The sequence below is a fragment of the Manis pentadactyla genome, unplaced genomic scaffold (assembly GCF_030020395.1).
Source record: "Manis pentadactyla isolate mManPen7 unplaced genomic scaffold, mManPen7.hap1 scaffold_164, whole genome shotgun sequence".
NCBI lineage: Eukaryota > Metazoa > Chordata > Mammalia > Pholidota > Manidae > Manis > Manis pentadactyla.
Genome location: NW_026644630.1, coordinates 398,271 through 414,163, shown reverse-complemented (window position 1 = coordinate 414,163; position 15,893 = coordinate 398,271). Strand labels below are relative to the sequence as shown.

At 48.8% G+C, this 15,893-nt stretch overlaps 1 protein-coding gene across 1 annotated transcript in view; it reads left to right on the top strand.

The window, feature by feature from the left end:
- The window catches only part of LOC130682325 (actin-binding LIM protein 3-like), a 62,389-nt gene that overhangs the window by 26,617 nt on the left and 19,879 nt on the right, over positions 1-15,893 (top strand). Inside the window, exons 6-12 of the mRNA XM_057496707.1 lie at positions 924-1,079; positions 2,480-2,509; positions 3,028-3,157; positions 10,031-10,078; positions 12,402-12,533; positions 14,043-14,107; positions 14,964-15,108. Coding sequence (XP_057352690.1) covers positions 924-1,079; positions 2,480-2,509; positions 3,028-3,157; positions 10,031-10,078; positions 12,402-12,533; positions 14,043-14,107; positions 14,964-15,108 — 706 coding nt within the window. The remainder of the gene's footprint in view (positions 1-923; positions 1,080-2,479; positions 2,510-3,027; positions 3,158-10,030; positions 10,079-12,401; positions 12,534-14,042; positions 14,108-14,963; positions 15,109-15,893) is intronic.

Here is a 15,893-nt window from a genome sequence, read left to right as displayed (position 1 = left end):
TGGAGAGGCTTCAGAAGCCACAAGATGTGGACTGTCCCATACGGGGCAAAGCTGTCTCTTCATCCATGCAGTTCCACAGGACTGAACTCAGGCAAAGTCAGGTAGTGGTTAGAGGGTCACTTCACTTCAGTGTAAGAAGCGGTTTTCTCAATGCTGTCCTCCGACAGCTGTCAGACAATGAACTTCCCAACCTGTTAAGTGAGGAGAGGCCACTGGGAAGGGCAAGCTGTCAGGTTAGGCTGCCTAGGTTTGAATTCTGGTTTTTCTGCTTATTAGTTGTGCAACCTTGGGTGAGATAATTGATTTCTCTGTGCCTGTTTTCTTCTTCAAAAACAAGGGTGACAATCAGTACCTATTAAAATTGAGAGTTGCATGGATTCATGCAGATAATCCACACAAGGGACCTCAGATGGAGTCTGGTTCATAATAAGTGCTCACCAAATGTTAGTGTTTTACTATCATGATTAATTTTCTTCACTTCTTCATCATCTTCAAGGAGGCTGTGAATGAAGCTGCCCTCCCTGGGTGAGGCTGGAAGGCAGTCAGCACCCAGGCTGTATAACCCAGACTGGGTTCAAACCTACTGGCTTTGAGGGGTGCCAGCTGGGGATCTTTTGGAGACTCATTTTCCTCATAGGAAAGCAGTATTAACACTGATACCTACTTCACAGAGGCATTACGGTGTTCAGAGGAGATATTTCCTTTAAAGCATGGTGCCTCACACACAGTGTCGTCGTTAGCCCTGTGGGAATGGATGTCCTCCGAGGCCTGTCTTGTTCTAACATTCTGCGAGTCTTCCGTCCTGATACTTGGTGTTCATTGGAAACTGGAGAAGCTTGTTCCTCCTGTGGCTGGCTTTTGTTTCCTCTCTCCTTTCCCTCTTACCTTTCTGCTTCTTTCCTGTCCATTTCCCTCTGCCCTAGGCTAAAGTGGATAATGAGATCCTTAATTACAAAGACCTGGCCTCTCTCCCCAAAGTAAAGTCCATCTATGAGGTACAACACCCCTACCTCATTTCCTACGAGCCCCATTCCAGATACACTTCCGACAAGATGCTGGAGAGGTGTGGCTATGGAGAGGTATGGTGTCTTGGCCCTCCCTCGGAGGCTGTTGGAGGAGAGGAGGGCCCAGGGGTCCCCGGTCCACTCTGTCAGAGACACCTTGGCCTCTACACTGTTGTCGCCCAAACTCTTGTAAACTGGAATTTACAGCCATATGTAAAAATCAAGCAGCCTCATCTAAGTCTGACTTTTCTTGAAAAAATCAGAGCTGGTGACACGATACCAGTATTTCTACCATGTGGAGATGTGCCTCTCATTCCCCACCTGGCTCAATGGCCATGTAGGTTTTTAATGCCTGTAATCAGTTTTTCTGTTTTTTTCACATGGACTTAAGTCCCTGTGCTCAGAGCAAGAGACAATTTTATAGCCTCAGCATGAGATGACATTTGAAATAATTAAATGGTTGGTGGACATTAGGAAGTGTCCTCTGAAGGCAGGGTGGCTGTGATCTTGGTGGTCTTGGCAGTCTGCGTCTCAGGAGGTTTCTGATCCTGTCCCAGGCCCTTGAGCTGAGATTGTCTGGAGCTTAGGAGGAGCCCTGTGGCCTGGGGGACAGGACCCAGGCCCTTGTCCTGCTTCACTGCTGTCCCCTTCCTCTCTGAGGGGATAGGGGCTGCATTTGGCTTGAGAGCTCAATGCTGAGACTAGGTTCTGGCCCCTGGAATGGGCCAGAAAAAGAGACCGAGTGTCTGGTAGAAGCTAATTCCCCTGAAGTCAGAGATGGTAAACGGGCCCATGGCGAGCCCCAAATTTGTTCTGTTTCACTCACAAACTGTCTTTTTAAATGTAAGTTAGTTGTCAGTGCTAAACACTGGGAGAGCTGACGTAAGAATCTACATTTCTGGCTTGCCTTGGAAACATAAGAAACTGCGTTAACGCCGGAGGGGTGTTGCAGCCGGGCCTTGTGCTGGAGCTGAGCGGCCGCTGCCCCCTGTAGATGGGCTGTTCCTTCTCCATCTCCTGGCCCCGCCCACCGGCCCAGCTCCCACGTGGATGGCACTAGCCTGGCCCTTGCTTGGCCTTACATTTGCTCCCTTACCCTGAGCGCCCATGAACCACAGTGGGGTCATGAACTGGTAGAGGGACAGGGAAGGGTCATGACACATCGCTGAGCTTGCAGTGGACAGGCCTGGTCCAGGTGAAGAGCCTACCCCTTGTTCCTGAGGGACCCCAAGCCATCCCAGTCCCTCTCTGGGCCTTGGTTTCCCATTACGAAAGGAAAGCAGAATCTCAAGATTTCCTACCACCTGTCAGTGGTGCCATCATTTTGGAGCTCTGAGCGAGGCTGTCCCCTGGAGAGGGGCAGCTGCAGGGCCTCCCTCTGTTGGCACGTCTAACCACACGCTGTCCTGCGCTCTCTCCCTCCTCTCTTTCCTTCCGCTCCTGACACAACTGCCTTCACACTCTTCACTTCTAAGTCGCTCGGAACATTATCTCCCTACTCCCAGGTAATTAAACTGATTTTGGGAAATGTTTTATATAATCGTGTCCCTTTAGGCTGACCAAGAGACCCCCAGTTTCACCCCTCCCCAGCTGCGTAGGAGCCTGAGCCCTTGACAATGGTGCTCCCCAGCCAGGGCAGAAACGGGGGCCTTAGGACTGTGACCTGGAGGAATTGGCTGTGGCATAAAGGGCAGAAATGGCCAGGGGAGACCCTGATGTACCCTTCTACCCAGAGATAGCTTCCCTGCTTCTTCTCTGATCCTGGGCCAGGAATCCAGGGACCTGCGGCACAGGTTCCATTCAAGGGCCTCTGAGGGATGGGCGAAAGCCCTAAAAATTCTTGTGAGTTTCCTCAGTAACCCTGGGAGGGGTGGGGGGGTGTCTCTGTATTCAGAGGGGCAGCACCATGCCCCAGCCCCTAGACTTCTGGATTTGGTGCCACTCCCCCACCTGCCCACTGGGTCCTCAGTCCACAGGCCCACCTAATCACTGGTCTTGCTCACAGCCCTGCTTCCTCCCACAGGACATCTATGAGAACCTGGACCTCCAGCAGAGACGGGCCTCCAGCCCTGGATACATCGACTCCCTGACCTACAGCCTTCAGGGCATGTCTCCCACACTCTCCTGCTCGCCCCACCACTACTACCACTCTGGTAAGGAAAGGGGAGAGCCAGGGGACTGCACAGTGGCTCAATGTCCCAGCTTCAGAGACAGCACAGGGCTTCCCCAAGATCTGTGTCACAGCATGGCCCTCCTCTGGAGGCCTGTGGCCACCCAGATCTTGAGCTGGGCCTTACTGAAGCTCTGCAGATGCCCCCTGGCAGGGGCACAGCAGGGGTATGTGGTGCTGAGATGCAGCGGGAAGGTAGGTGGTGAGCTGCCAGAAGAGGAGAGGGGCAGGCAACCAGAGGGCCTGGCTGGGAGGAGACTGTGGCCTTAACCCAAGGGCCAGCCCGACCGAGTCCAGCCAGATCACCTTCAGCTGCCCCAAGGCTAGGGGCAAACAGGTGCTTGGGTGGAGGAAAGGTGGGGGGCTGAGTGGCACAGACACCTTGCTGAAGCTTGGTGGGGTTGATTCTTAGAACCTACCTAGTCTGACTCTGTGCTGAAGCAAGGAAGGAGGCTGGTGCCTGTTGCTGAGACCTGGTGCATGAGAGCACAGCCCCTCCCCACCATCACTGCTGTCATTCCCTCACTGCTGCCTCAGCTGCCGATGCCAGCGCACTAATGCCTGTTTTCTCTGTGCCTCTATTCTCTCTGGGGACCATGCCTGCGTGCTCCAGGGCCCGAGAGTGGCTGGAGCTCTCCATACCATAGCCAGTTAGAAGTGAGGTCCTCCACTCCGACCTCTTACCAGGCTCCCAAGCACTTTCACATCCCAGGTAGGCTGCCAGCCCAGGATGCCAGCATAGGTGCATACTCTGGGGGGTCATGGGAATCCTGCACTAGCACCAAGGAGAAGCCAGTTCCTGGGGAACGCTCCCTAACCAGTCACATGCACTGACCCATCCTGCAGTCCTGACATGCCCATGAATCTTAGTCCACCCCCAAGAGAACCAGCCTTGACAGGACCACCAGGGAGCAGCCTAGGGATGTGCCACGAATGTTTGAGGGACAGAATTGATGTGGCAGGAACCGTGCCAAAAGTCATGGGCTTTTGGGTCAAAACTCTTGGGACCGAATCTCAGTTCCACTGCTTATGAGCTTGTGACCTCAGGCCAGTTACTCAGCTTCCCGCAGCTTCTGCTGTTCCCCCTGTAAAGTCAGGTTCTGCTCTGGGTCTTGTGGTTGCAAATGTGCTCAAACCAGCCCAGATCCTGCCTTTCTGCTGTTTCTGTGTAATGTGGGGAAAGAGTAAACAATGACTTAAGAGGATAATCTCAGGCAATGATATGTGCAGTGACCATAATAAAAGAGGGCATGTGATCAAGTGATGGTGGCAGGAGGCTCAGAAAGGGCTTCTGGGAGGAAGTAACATTGAAGCCAAAAGATGAGAAGGAGCCAGCCACTCTAAGGTCCGAGGAAGAACATCCTGGGCAGGGGGAACAGCAGCTGAAAAGGGCCTGAGACCCTGAAGGGGCCGCAAGCCAGCATGTCTGGAGGTGGTGAGCATGAGGAAGAGTGGCAGCAGAGAAGAGGAGGCAGGGGCTAGGGACCTCTGTAGGTGGGGTCTGGGTGAGGCTCTGCCCTGTGTCATGGCGGCACCGGGCCCAGAACCCAGCCTCCCAGCTCTGAGCTCAGGTTCTCGCTCACTTCTCCCCAGGAGCTCCTCCTGCTGTTCCATCTATACCTTTTTCAGTGGACTAGAAAAGATCCTATCCTGTCTGTTTCTGATGTGCCCAAAGTTGCGAATCCCAGAAGACCACCAAGGAGCCAACACCGATGCAAAAGCAAAGAGCCTTTATTCAAGCCAGCTTGAGCTCAGTCTCTCATCTACACCAATGCAGTGGCAAGATGTCAGAGAAAGAGAGCGAGTTTCAATACCACAAAGGTTTTATGGGGTTCTAGGGCAGTTGGTGGGGTGATGGTTGTGGCTCTGGCTGATTGGCTGGATCTAGGGGTAGTTGGTGGGGTGATAGGTCATGGCTCTGGTCAATTGGCAGGGTCTAAGGGTGGTGGATGAGCCCCTTGCTGACTGGAGAGGAGAGAGACCAAGCTCTGATTGGGTGAAATAGGATCCGGGTCCCGATTGGCTGAGGTAGGATCTGGGTCCCAATTGGCTGAAATAGAATCTGGGAGCTTGCCCCTTCATTCTCCCCTTTCTCTGGATCCTAAGAAGGGACCCAATCATGGGTCTAATAAGGTTTTGCAGTTGTAAGGAGATAAAGGCTGATACTGTTGTCTTAGCACCATTAGCTGGACTCTATTAATTCTATCTTTAATTAAAGTTATCAGTTTATTGAGGATACATGGTCTAAAGGTAAGCAGGAGTAACAAGATTACTAGGGGCTTGTATTGAGCCTGGAGGACTATTAGTTGGATGGCCCCCATGTGGTCTCTGACAATCTGGACCAGCCTGTTGATGATACAGGGCCTAAGGGTTAATAAAAGGAGTAGGATGGCAAGGGGTCCTTGAATATTAAAGATAATTTCCTGCCTTGATTTCTCTCTGGGACACTGGCACCTTGGTTCGGGTGCACATCAAAAGACTGCATGCCCAGCCTCTAAGGTGGGCTGAGATATTGTCTATTTGCTAAAGAATCCTGCCTTTTACTATGCCGACTACAGCTGGGTCTGCATGCTAAGTCAATTGCTCAGCTTGCAAAATTACCTAGTCAGATCTGAAGGAGGAAAGACAGCACCTAGGCCTGGGCCTTTTAGTATGCTAAAGTGAATCTTATACATGATTACAAATGATTAGCATAATAAAACATGTGCTACTCTTCTTTATCTGGAACATTAACTGATCTCACTGAAGAATGATTCTAGAGCTTAATGTTCAACATAGTTTTAGTAGGGGGGGTTCCAGCATGTAGTTACATTGCTCTGATTGCAAATATCCTGCCCTGCCCCCTCCAGAGGCTCTCACCTTATTCTGTCTAAGCCTATGGTCCCTGTCTCATTCTCCCCTCTACAGATAGAGACCCTAGCTGCTGCTAGGGAAAAGGGGCAATGACTGCTCTGGCTGCTTCGTGCTGAGAAGGGGGCGCAGTAAAGGGTGCAGCTAGGTCTCCATCACTGGTCAGTTGAGAGGGCCTCAGAAAGTTGGCGCTTCTATTCTGAGTTTCATTTCTATTACTATTTGCAGTTTTGTGGCTTCTAGGCAAGATTAAACAAATTGTGTTATTAAGTTAAGTAGCAACATCTGGAGTTGGATTTTCTATTCTGGAAGGACAAACTTGATGAGATTAAGAATGCATGGCTGAATATGAGAACTAGAAATATGAAGACTCTAATTGAGAATCATAGTCAGGTTTTATGGGGAAACTAGAATTCTGGATATTAGGATTTAGTATAGATAAAACAGCATTATTGAAACAACACTTTTCTCTAAAATCACCCTTATTTTTATTAGAATTAGCCAGATTAAGAAAACAATTAAGAGTTGGCTTGATTATTTGCATAAGTGCAGCAAGAAGAACAATTGATTACATAGGCTCTTTTAAATATGCCTTGCTGGAACTTTTTGTAAGGAATTTCAGATTGAACTTTTAAAGGCCTCTTGAGGCCAGACAGCCAAGCCAGACTTGCCATCAGGTTTTGCCTGCAGTACCTATAGATTTGGGTGAATTCCTCTCTTCTTGAGGTTCCTCTGCCTGCCAGGAAGTGATCTTCCTTACTCACCTGGTAAGGCTGCTGGAAACTCCGTAAGCAAGGTACCAGGCCAGTTCTTCCAAGGGGCTTTGTTGCCTTTATAAAGTCAATCTTAGTTCCTTAAAGCTGTCCATATCTGAGTTTATGCATGTGTCTCTCAGGTATGACATTCCAGTCAAAGCCTTGGTAGTATAACCATTGTTTTTAATTAGTCTTCTTACAAGGAATGCAGGTTCTTTTTGAACTTATGCAAATAAACATACCGCCATGAAACATAAAAATACTGAAAGCTTTTAAATTCTCGAGGGGTCAGGTAGAGAGAAAGATAAATGTTTCAATTCTGCTTATAAAGGTATTGTCATTCATGAACCTGTTGTCAGCTTAAGAAAAAAAGCTTAAAACACTTTATTAGCAACATCTGAAACAAAAAGTCACAAAACCATCTTCCTTAGTTCACTTAATCCTATGTAACCAATACCTATTCTGCTGAAATCTAGTTCTTTACTAGTGTAGGAGTAATAAAACAGTGGCTATAAATGGCAAAAGACTTACAAATGACAATGGTTAAAGATCTGATGAGAGCTTACTGCAAGACAGTAGACATAAGGAAATTCGGATATTTCTGTAAAAAAAAAAACATTCAGTAACAAAGCTTAGCATCATTCCCTTTGACAGTGCTTTCCAGGTAATTAAGCATGTAAGTATATATCAGATAAATAAGCCAAATTAATCAAATACTTTCTCCAATGAGAAAATAAATTCCTCTGACATGTTCCAGGGGCCCTCTGGAAAATATCAGAGTTAACTAGAGGTAAAAGTACCTTTTTGCATTTGACTTTTTTTTTTGGCACTTGCTTAAATAGTATTATAGGTTGCTATGAAGCAATACTTTTCTATTTAACCAAAATGACAAAATACCTCAAAGGCAAATAAAGAAGTTTACACAGTTGTTAGCAAACTTTAGCTTTTAGTCTTTTTAATATTAAGATGTCATTTTCTTAAATACACAGACAACTCATTGAGACTTTAAGCATGAGAAACTTCTTTGATAAAACAATTAGGAAGCTTTTTGCAATCTTTCAACATTAAGAGCAGACTAACAGTTTAAGAAAACTTTGTCTTTTTAACTGAAAACAAAATTCTAATTTTGCTGTGTACTTGATACCGAGATTCATTTGCTTTAATTTTACATAGCATGACCATACTAAATTCTTCCAAAGCTTTCTACAACCTTCTTCTTATATTTAGATTTCTCTTTCTAAATAAACAGCTGTACTTTACAATAAAGTTACTTTCTTTTTATCAAAAGACACGTTCTTTAGCATGCAGAAATGTTTTCCTTATTACTTTAAGTAGTTTTAATTAGAACTTAAAACCATTAGGTACCTTGATTTCTAGTGAACACTGAGAAGCAGGCTATTGTAAACTGTTATACTAGCATTCTTTAGATTGACAAATTTATGAACATTTTATAATTTCTGTAACTATGAGCTTTGCAGCACAATCTCTCACTAAACATAAAGTATATCAACTTAGCAAAACTTTAAGATTTTAGGTTACTACAAAGATTCTCAGGCTGCAGGTAGGTATACACACTGTAACACACAATTAAAAAGGTGTTCACTTGCCACACTCATTTAGTTCACTCATTCCTAACAACTATGCTAGATTACTTACAAGACCTTTACTGAATATTAGACAAAGCCAAGCCTTTAAGCACTTTATTCTTAAAAGATTTAGCAGATAACATCGACTTAAATGACCTTAGATAAACTTAGGCAGCTGATAACTACAAGGACATGCCCGCCTCAGGCAAACCCAAATTAGCATTAATGCTTAACAATTTTTTATCAGATTTTCTGGAAGTTTTAGAATGCCCAATTTTCACAAGCGCTTGTCTTTAAATCAATTTCGTTAATACCATCCAGAGGTAGAAAGATATTTTCAGTTACACGCTTAGACACACAAACATACAGACTGAGACATAATGATAAGGTTCCCTCTGGCAGCCCGCCAACGTTAAAGGACGGCCACTCGAGGTGCAGAAAACACGAAATTTTCTCTTCCTGATGTCCGTGCTCAAATTGTAAGCTCTCTCCCTAACATCTAAGAAAAATGGTCTGTCATGAGAGACAAGGGGGTCATCTGCATCTGTCCCATTTCTTCTGTCAATAAGACTAAGACAAACACGACAAACAACAAACAGACGCCTACAGAGAAGAATCTGCTGCAGCTGCGGAGGCAAAACTGAAAGTAAGTTGAGAGCCTGTTGGACTGCAGCAGCAGCTGACTTTCCTCACAGATGAGGACCTTGTCCTTCAGACAGGCAAGGAAAGTCTCTCAAGACCCCTGGTCGGCGACCCGCCAGCGCGTCCGCATAAGTCAATGCCGACCCAGACACAGATTGGAGCTCCTACAGGCTTATACAGGCTTGTTTCATGAACAAAAACAGTGAGACACAGATAAAGACAGAGTGAGACACAGGTAGACAAGGACAGACAGATAACTGAGTGCACTCACCAGCCAGCACAGGGCCCTCCGGGTCGGGAGTCCTGGGGGTCTCTGGGATCCCAGACGAGCCCCCAAATGTTGTGCCCAAAGTTGTGAATCCCAGAAGACCACCAAGGAGCCAACACCGATGCAAAAGCAAAGAGCCTTTATTCGAGCTAGCTCGAGCTCAATCTCTCATCTACACCAATGCAATGGGAAGATGCCAGAGAAAGAGTTTCAAAACCACAAAGGTTTTATGGGGTTCTAGGGCAGTTGGTGGGGTGATGGTCGTGGCTCTGGCTGATTGGCTGGATCTAGGGGTAGTTGGTGAGCTCCTTGCTGACTGGAGAGGAGAGAGACCAAGCTCCGATTGGGTGAAATAGAATCTGGGAGCTTGCCCCTTCACTGAGGGGCTGGGAGGGCAATTATGCTGAACTGTGGCTGCAGCCTTTGGGGGCTTTCACGTGGATGGAGGCGTGGTCACTGGGTGGGGGCAGGGGACATCTTCCTGCATGCTGAGCTCACGCCTGCCTTGTGCCTGCCATTCAGGCCTCAGGCCCCATCCTCAGCACCAGCACCGTCCATTCCTCTCCATTCACCATTCTTAGAACCTAATGGGTTGAGGTTGGAAGTTCAACTTTGGAAGTGAAAGTTCACCTGGAGAAAGATGATGGGTCTTTGGGAAACGCTCGCTCTCTCCTCTGAGATCAACTGACCGACTATCTCCTTTTCTCTCTCTCTCTTTCCTCCCTCTGTCTGTCCCTACCCGGTCCATCTGGAAGCTGGAGAAAGTAATATCTACCAGACGCCCCCAATCTACAAATGGCATGGTACGGTGAGGGGCAGGGAGGGCCCAGCCAGGCAAGGGGAGGGGGCGGTTGATCACTTGTGCAGATGGCTGTACATGGGCCACCAGGAGGGACCCACGCAAGGCTGCACCTCCATCCTGCTTGTTTTTCAACCCCTGATCACTCAAGATGAATTGGGGGAGGAGCTTGGTGTCATTTGAAAACAGCAAGGAAGACTTCATGTCCCCTAAATTCCTTCCCACCTCCCTCCCAGCCTCCTTCCTGCTGCCTGGTGTCCTGAATTCTGTGGTCAGAGCGACCTTGTCATATTCACATACCCCTGGGAGAGTCACACTCCAAGGCACTGATGCGCACACTTTGAGGTCCTTAGAATCACATGGGATGCATCCAGATTCCTGGGCCCCACCCCAGACTTAAACTGAATCACTATTATTTATTTGTAACAGTTTCTCCAGGGGATTCCAAGGCCCAGTTCTGCTTGGAAGCCACTACTTTAAGCTATTCTCAGTCACAGTGTCCTAAGAGCAAATGGAGGCTTGAGGGGAAGGGGGTAGGTTAAAAAAAAGGATCAGGGCCCCAATGCAGGTACCTTCATTCATTTATTCATTTAGTGTTTCTTAAAGAATAGTCTGTGGACACCCTGCAGCTGAGAGCCTTATTAAAGGATCAGATGCCCCAGCCACTCCCCTGCCCCAGACATCCCCAGTCAGAAACACTGAGGATGTGGCCTGGGGATCTGCGCCCTAACCAGCTTCAATCATGATTCCTACCTGCACTCCACATGAGAACCACCAGGTTATTCACAACTGGACCGCCTATTCCTTGCTAAAGCACGTACTAAGCTTCAGATGGCTAAACGCATCCCTTCCACTAAGGATGTGGTAGCCTAGCTGTCACCCTGCACCATCCTCACATCAGCTAACAGAGGGGGGCACAGAACTGGAGGAGCACAGAGATGGGAGCAAACAGCCTGTACCAGGATCTGTACTCACTGAGCTGGTAGAGGGGACAGTACAGGTATAAACTAGCTCTGGGTACTTGATACCTTAGACAATTTAGACAAACGTCCTCAATTTTGAAGGGGGCTGGGCTGGGGTCCAGGTGAGTCTGTGAGCACATGTGTGTCTGTGTATGGCTGTGGAGGACATGCCATGTGCCCTGAGTGGCCGCAGAAGGCACTAACCATGAAAAAGGTAGTTGGTCCAGAAAAGGCACTGGGTCCCAAATGCCTCAAGGACTGCATGGGATTTTCCAGGTGTCCTCTCAGGGCAGTGCCAAAGCCGGTCCAGAAGGAGTTCAGGCTGGAGGTGGACTGCGTGGACAAGAAGGCATATGAACAGGCTGAACAACACTGGCTGGGGTGGGAGGACTACCCAGGACCCAAGCCAAAGAGGATTTGTGAGCTTTGGAAACAAGGGCTGTAGGGGAGGGTGCACAGCCTGGGGCTGTCTGAGGGCTGGTCCCGAGACCCTCAGCTGCTCTGGCTGCACGGAGCATAGGTCTTACTCCTATAGCTTCTCTCCTGAGGAAGGGTCAGGGGCCTGCTCATTTCCCAGCCCTCTCTCTGCCCTAGTCGGCCTCTCACCAGTCTTTGTTCTGTGCTGAAGTCACTGCCCCAGAAGGTTTTGTGCCAGTGCTGGGTTTGATGGTCCATGTTGTGGGCTCCAGGTGAAAACTTGAAGCTCGCCGGCACCTGAGCCGGCAGACCAGTTCTGATACTCACAGATGAGGAAAGTGGGGTGGAGAGGGGCAGGATCTGCCAAGTGTCATGACTAAGTTGTAAGTGGCAGAGCTGGGACCAGAACCCGGTGCTGCTGCTCCCTGTCCAGTGCTCCTTCCTTCAGGCCATACAATCTCCCCAAACAGGATTTGGCATTTCAGTCTAAGAAGGTTGACCTGACTCGATGTGTGGAATAGTCCTGCTCATCTAGTGATTCCCACTCTAGAAGCGGCTCAGATCCACAACAGGCAGGCTGGATCCTAGAGGACGAGGAAGGTGAGGGCAAGGACTCCCTGGGGACCCACCTGATCTTCATGGAGGAGCCATGGCTTTACATTCATTCAGGAGCAGACTGGGGAGTCCTAGCATGGGGTAGAAAGAGTCCTGAGCTGGGGTCTTGTCCAGTTCTGGTCTGATTTGCTGGGTGGTCTTGAACTAGCCCTTTCCTTCTCTAGTTTCAGATCCCCAACTGTAAAATGAGGGGCTTGGCCTGTTTTTCCAGCACCAGTTCTCCGTGGTCCAGATCCATGGCCTCACTCCCCTGGGCTGGAAGCTGGCTGAGATGGGAGAATGAGTGCACAGGATGCTCTGCTTTATGAATCTCTCTCCTAGGGTCCTTTATAGGCGATCTGTCAACAGCAACCAAGAGCAAAACAAGTGAAGACAGCCAGGCCTCCAAGTACAGTCCAGCCTACTCACCAGACCCCTACTATGCTGCAGAGTCTGAGTACTGGACCTACCATGGGTCCCCCAAAGGTAACGCACCCCAAGGGGACCCAGGCCCTATCACCTGTGCTAGGGACACACAGGGCCAGGACAGTCACCCACTTCTTCACATGATCTTTCATTTACTTATTTAGCAAACATGTACTGAAGGCCAGCCACAGGCCTTAGGGAGGTCCTGGGAAGTCAGACAGACCAGGTCCATGCCCCTGTGGAGGAGACATAGGTCCCAGCTGGAAAGGGAGGCGATGTACAGGTGTAGGAGAGCTGACAGCAAGAGCACGCAGTCCAGCCCCGACGATGACAGATCTCTCAGGCACAGAGACTCGACTGCCGTGAGGTGGATGAGGAGAAGCTATGCCCGCAAAGTGTAGGAAGGCGTCTGCAAAGACCCAAGATGGGAGGGCAGGTTCCACTGTGGGGAAAGGAAAGGCTGCCAGCTTGACCTGAGCTCAGACAGGGAAGGACACTGGGGGTGAGCGGCCAGACCCCACAGGGCCTTGTGGAGTGAGGCTGGAATTTTAGTCTCTATCCTGAACAGTAGAAGTGGTGACACGGTCAGGTTTGCGTTTTTAGGAGACCACTTTGGCTGTAGTGTGGAAAACGTTTTGGAGGATGGGAAAGAGAAGATGCAGGGGAACGGAAGACACTTGTAGGGCCCTTGGCAGGGTGTCCCGGGGGTCCCCAAGGCGCCATCCCATCCAGCCAGACCTCCCAAGCTGCTGCTTTCAAGGGTGGGAGGAATTTTCATCGAGTCCCTCTTTTATCCAACACACACCTCTACTGCCTGAATGTTCATTCTGAGCAGTTTCACAGGAGCTCAGAGGTAACCCCTTCTTTACCCTCAAAAGTTCTCTATTTAGGAAAGGTGATAAAACACAAGCACAAATATAACCCAAAGTGGACAGTGATCAGTGCCCATGAGAGAGAAATGTTTGGAGGCAGTGCGGGCAGGAGAGACCACTTCCACAAGCATGAGTGGAAAGGCAGGATTTTAGATGAGACCTATTCTATCACACAAAAAAAGAAAAAAGAAAACTAACTCCAGATAGCTTAAGCCAAAACATGGGTTTTCTAGGTCATATGACTGAATATTTTGAGGCACAGCTGTATCTAGAGGTGGAAGAATGTCGTCAGGACTTTCCTGTCCCCTGGGGTGGCTCTGCTCCCAGCATGGCAGGAGGAGGGGTGAGCTCCAGGAGGGGCAGGCTTACGTCCTGTCTGTGGCAGAAAGAGGACTTCTCTCTCCCATCGGCATCAGAAAAAGTTCGACCCTGAGGCCTGTTAGCTCCTTTTGGGTGGCCAGCTTCACCTGCCCCGTGTGGCCAAAGAAGGGGGAGGGATGCAGGGCCTCTCCGCACAGAGGGCCCACAGTGGGGGGCAGTTCACCCAGACGCACTGTGCAGGGCCACTTGGCTGGAAAGCTGTGGAGCCAGAAGGAAACCCTTGCCTTTCCATGCTCTTCTGCCCCTTTACGCCCCCTCCCTGGGGCGGGCCGAGTGGGGAGCACACAGGGAGCTGATCCTGCCTCTCTGTTGCCAGTGCCCCGAGCCAGGAGGTTCTCATCTGGAGGAGAGGAAGATGATTTTGACCGTAGCATGCACAAGGTGAGCAGGCCACACACTGAAGGAGATGCTTGTATACCCAGAAGAAATAAAACTGGTACTCAAACAAGTACATGTACATGCATATTAATAGCCAAAAATTGGAAGCAGCCCAAATACCCACCAACTCAAAAATGTATATCCATACAGTAGAATATTAGTCAGCCATAAAAGGGTTGACGTACTTTTATATGCCCCAATGTGGGTGAGCCTTGAAAACATCATGCTGAGTGAAAGCAGTCAGACACAAGAGCCCACATACTGCATGATTCCATTTTTATGAAATGTCCAGAATGTTAATCCATAGAGACGGAACCAGACTGGTGATCACCAGGGACAAGGAAAATAGGGAAATGGGGAGTGGCTGCCTACTGGATATAGGGCCTTCCTTTGGAGTGATGAAAATGTTTTTGAACTAGAAGTGGTAGTTGTACTAAATGCCATGGAATTGTTCACTTTAAAATAGTTGAGTTTATGTTATTCAATAATAAAAAAATTTTAAGAAAACTAAAGATGGTGCCAGCAACTCCAAAAAGAGTCCTGCAAAGACTGCCACTGGCCCAGCTGGAGCCACCTGCCCATCATGAGGCCCTGTGGCCAGGGCGGCACGATCCTGTCATTGGCCAGGCCTCCTTTTTGTGCCCACCAGAGCCCCACCCAGACCACAGGACTACTGGTGAAAGCAGGGTGAAGTCCCACAGGAAAATGTGGGGCTGTATGAGGCAGGGACACTGGGAAGGCAAAAATGACAGAGGCTTGTCCTGTCTCAGAGTCTGCTGCCTGAGCCTTTCCCAGGAATGTCCCATTGACGTGTTCTTTGCTCCCCTCTGACTTCACCTCACTCTGCCCAAACCTCCAGCTCCAGAGTGGGATCGGCCGGCTGATTCTGAAGGAGGAGATGAAAGTCCGGTCTAGCTCATACGCAGATCCCTGGACCCCACCCCGGAGCTCCACCAGCAGCCGGGAGGCCCTACACACTGGCTATGAGATGTCCCTCAATGGCTGTAAGCACTGCCCTGGAGGCTAACTGAGGCTTTTGTCCCCACTCCATCCATGAATCTTCACTACAGCCTCACCCCGGGTCTAGAATGCAGACCCAGTGAGGGGCTGTATGCGTCACTAAATAAGACGATGCTCTGCCCTGAGCCGTTACTTCTACTTCTTTGGGTCATCTGAAGCTGTGATTTCCAATCAGGTTCAAGGTAAAGAAAAATATCTTTATGTAGCCTAATGCCGCAAAGATACAAGGAACTGCCTCTTTTGGTAGTGAGCCTCCCATCACTGGAGGTTTACAAGCAGAGGCTTAGTTCAAGCACTTGGACCTAAAAGTCTCATTGTAAACTTCTCCCAGACATACACATGCTCTGTCTGCTTCATCTCTTTCTTAACCATCCTATTTCGAGTCAATACTTGATGAATAATAAAACATAACATTTATTATAATCCTGTGCACCAGGTATTCACAGATACATCATCACTCTTGGTCCTCACAAAGACTGGCAATGTAGAGGAATTATTATCACTCACTTTGTAGACGAGAGACCTGAACTTAAACCAGTTGCCCAAGGTCAGAAAGCCAGTAGGTGACAAAGCCAGGATCTTACCCAAGTCAAAGGGACTCCGAGGCCATAAGCTTTTCCCTCTTTGCCATTCTGCATCTGGGTTCTAGATGAAACTGAAGAAGATGGTGGTGGGGGTGGTAGTGATGATAAAGCCAATTTTATTGGGTGTTTTTTATGGGTCAGGCACTGTGCTAACACTTTATTGCATTATGTCATATATTCTTTAC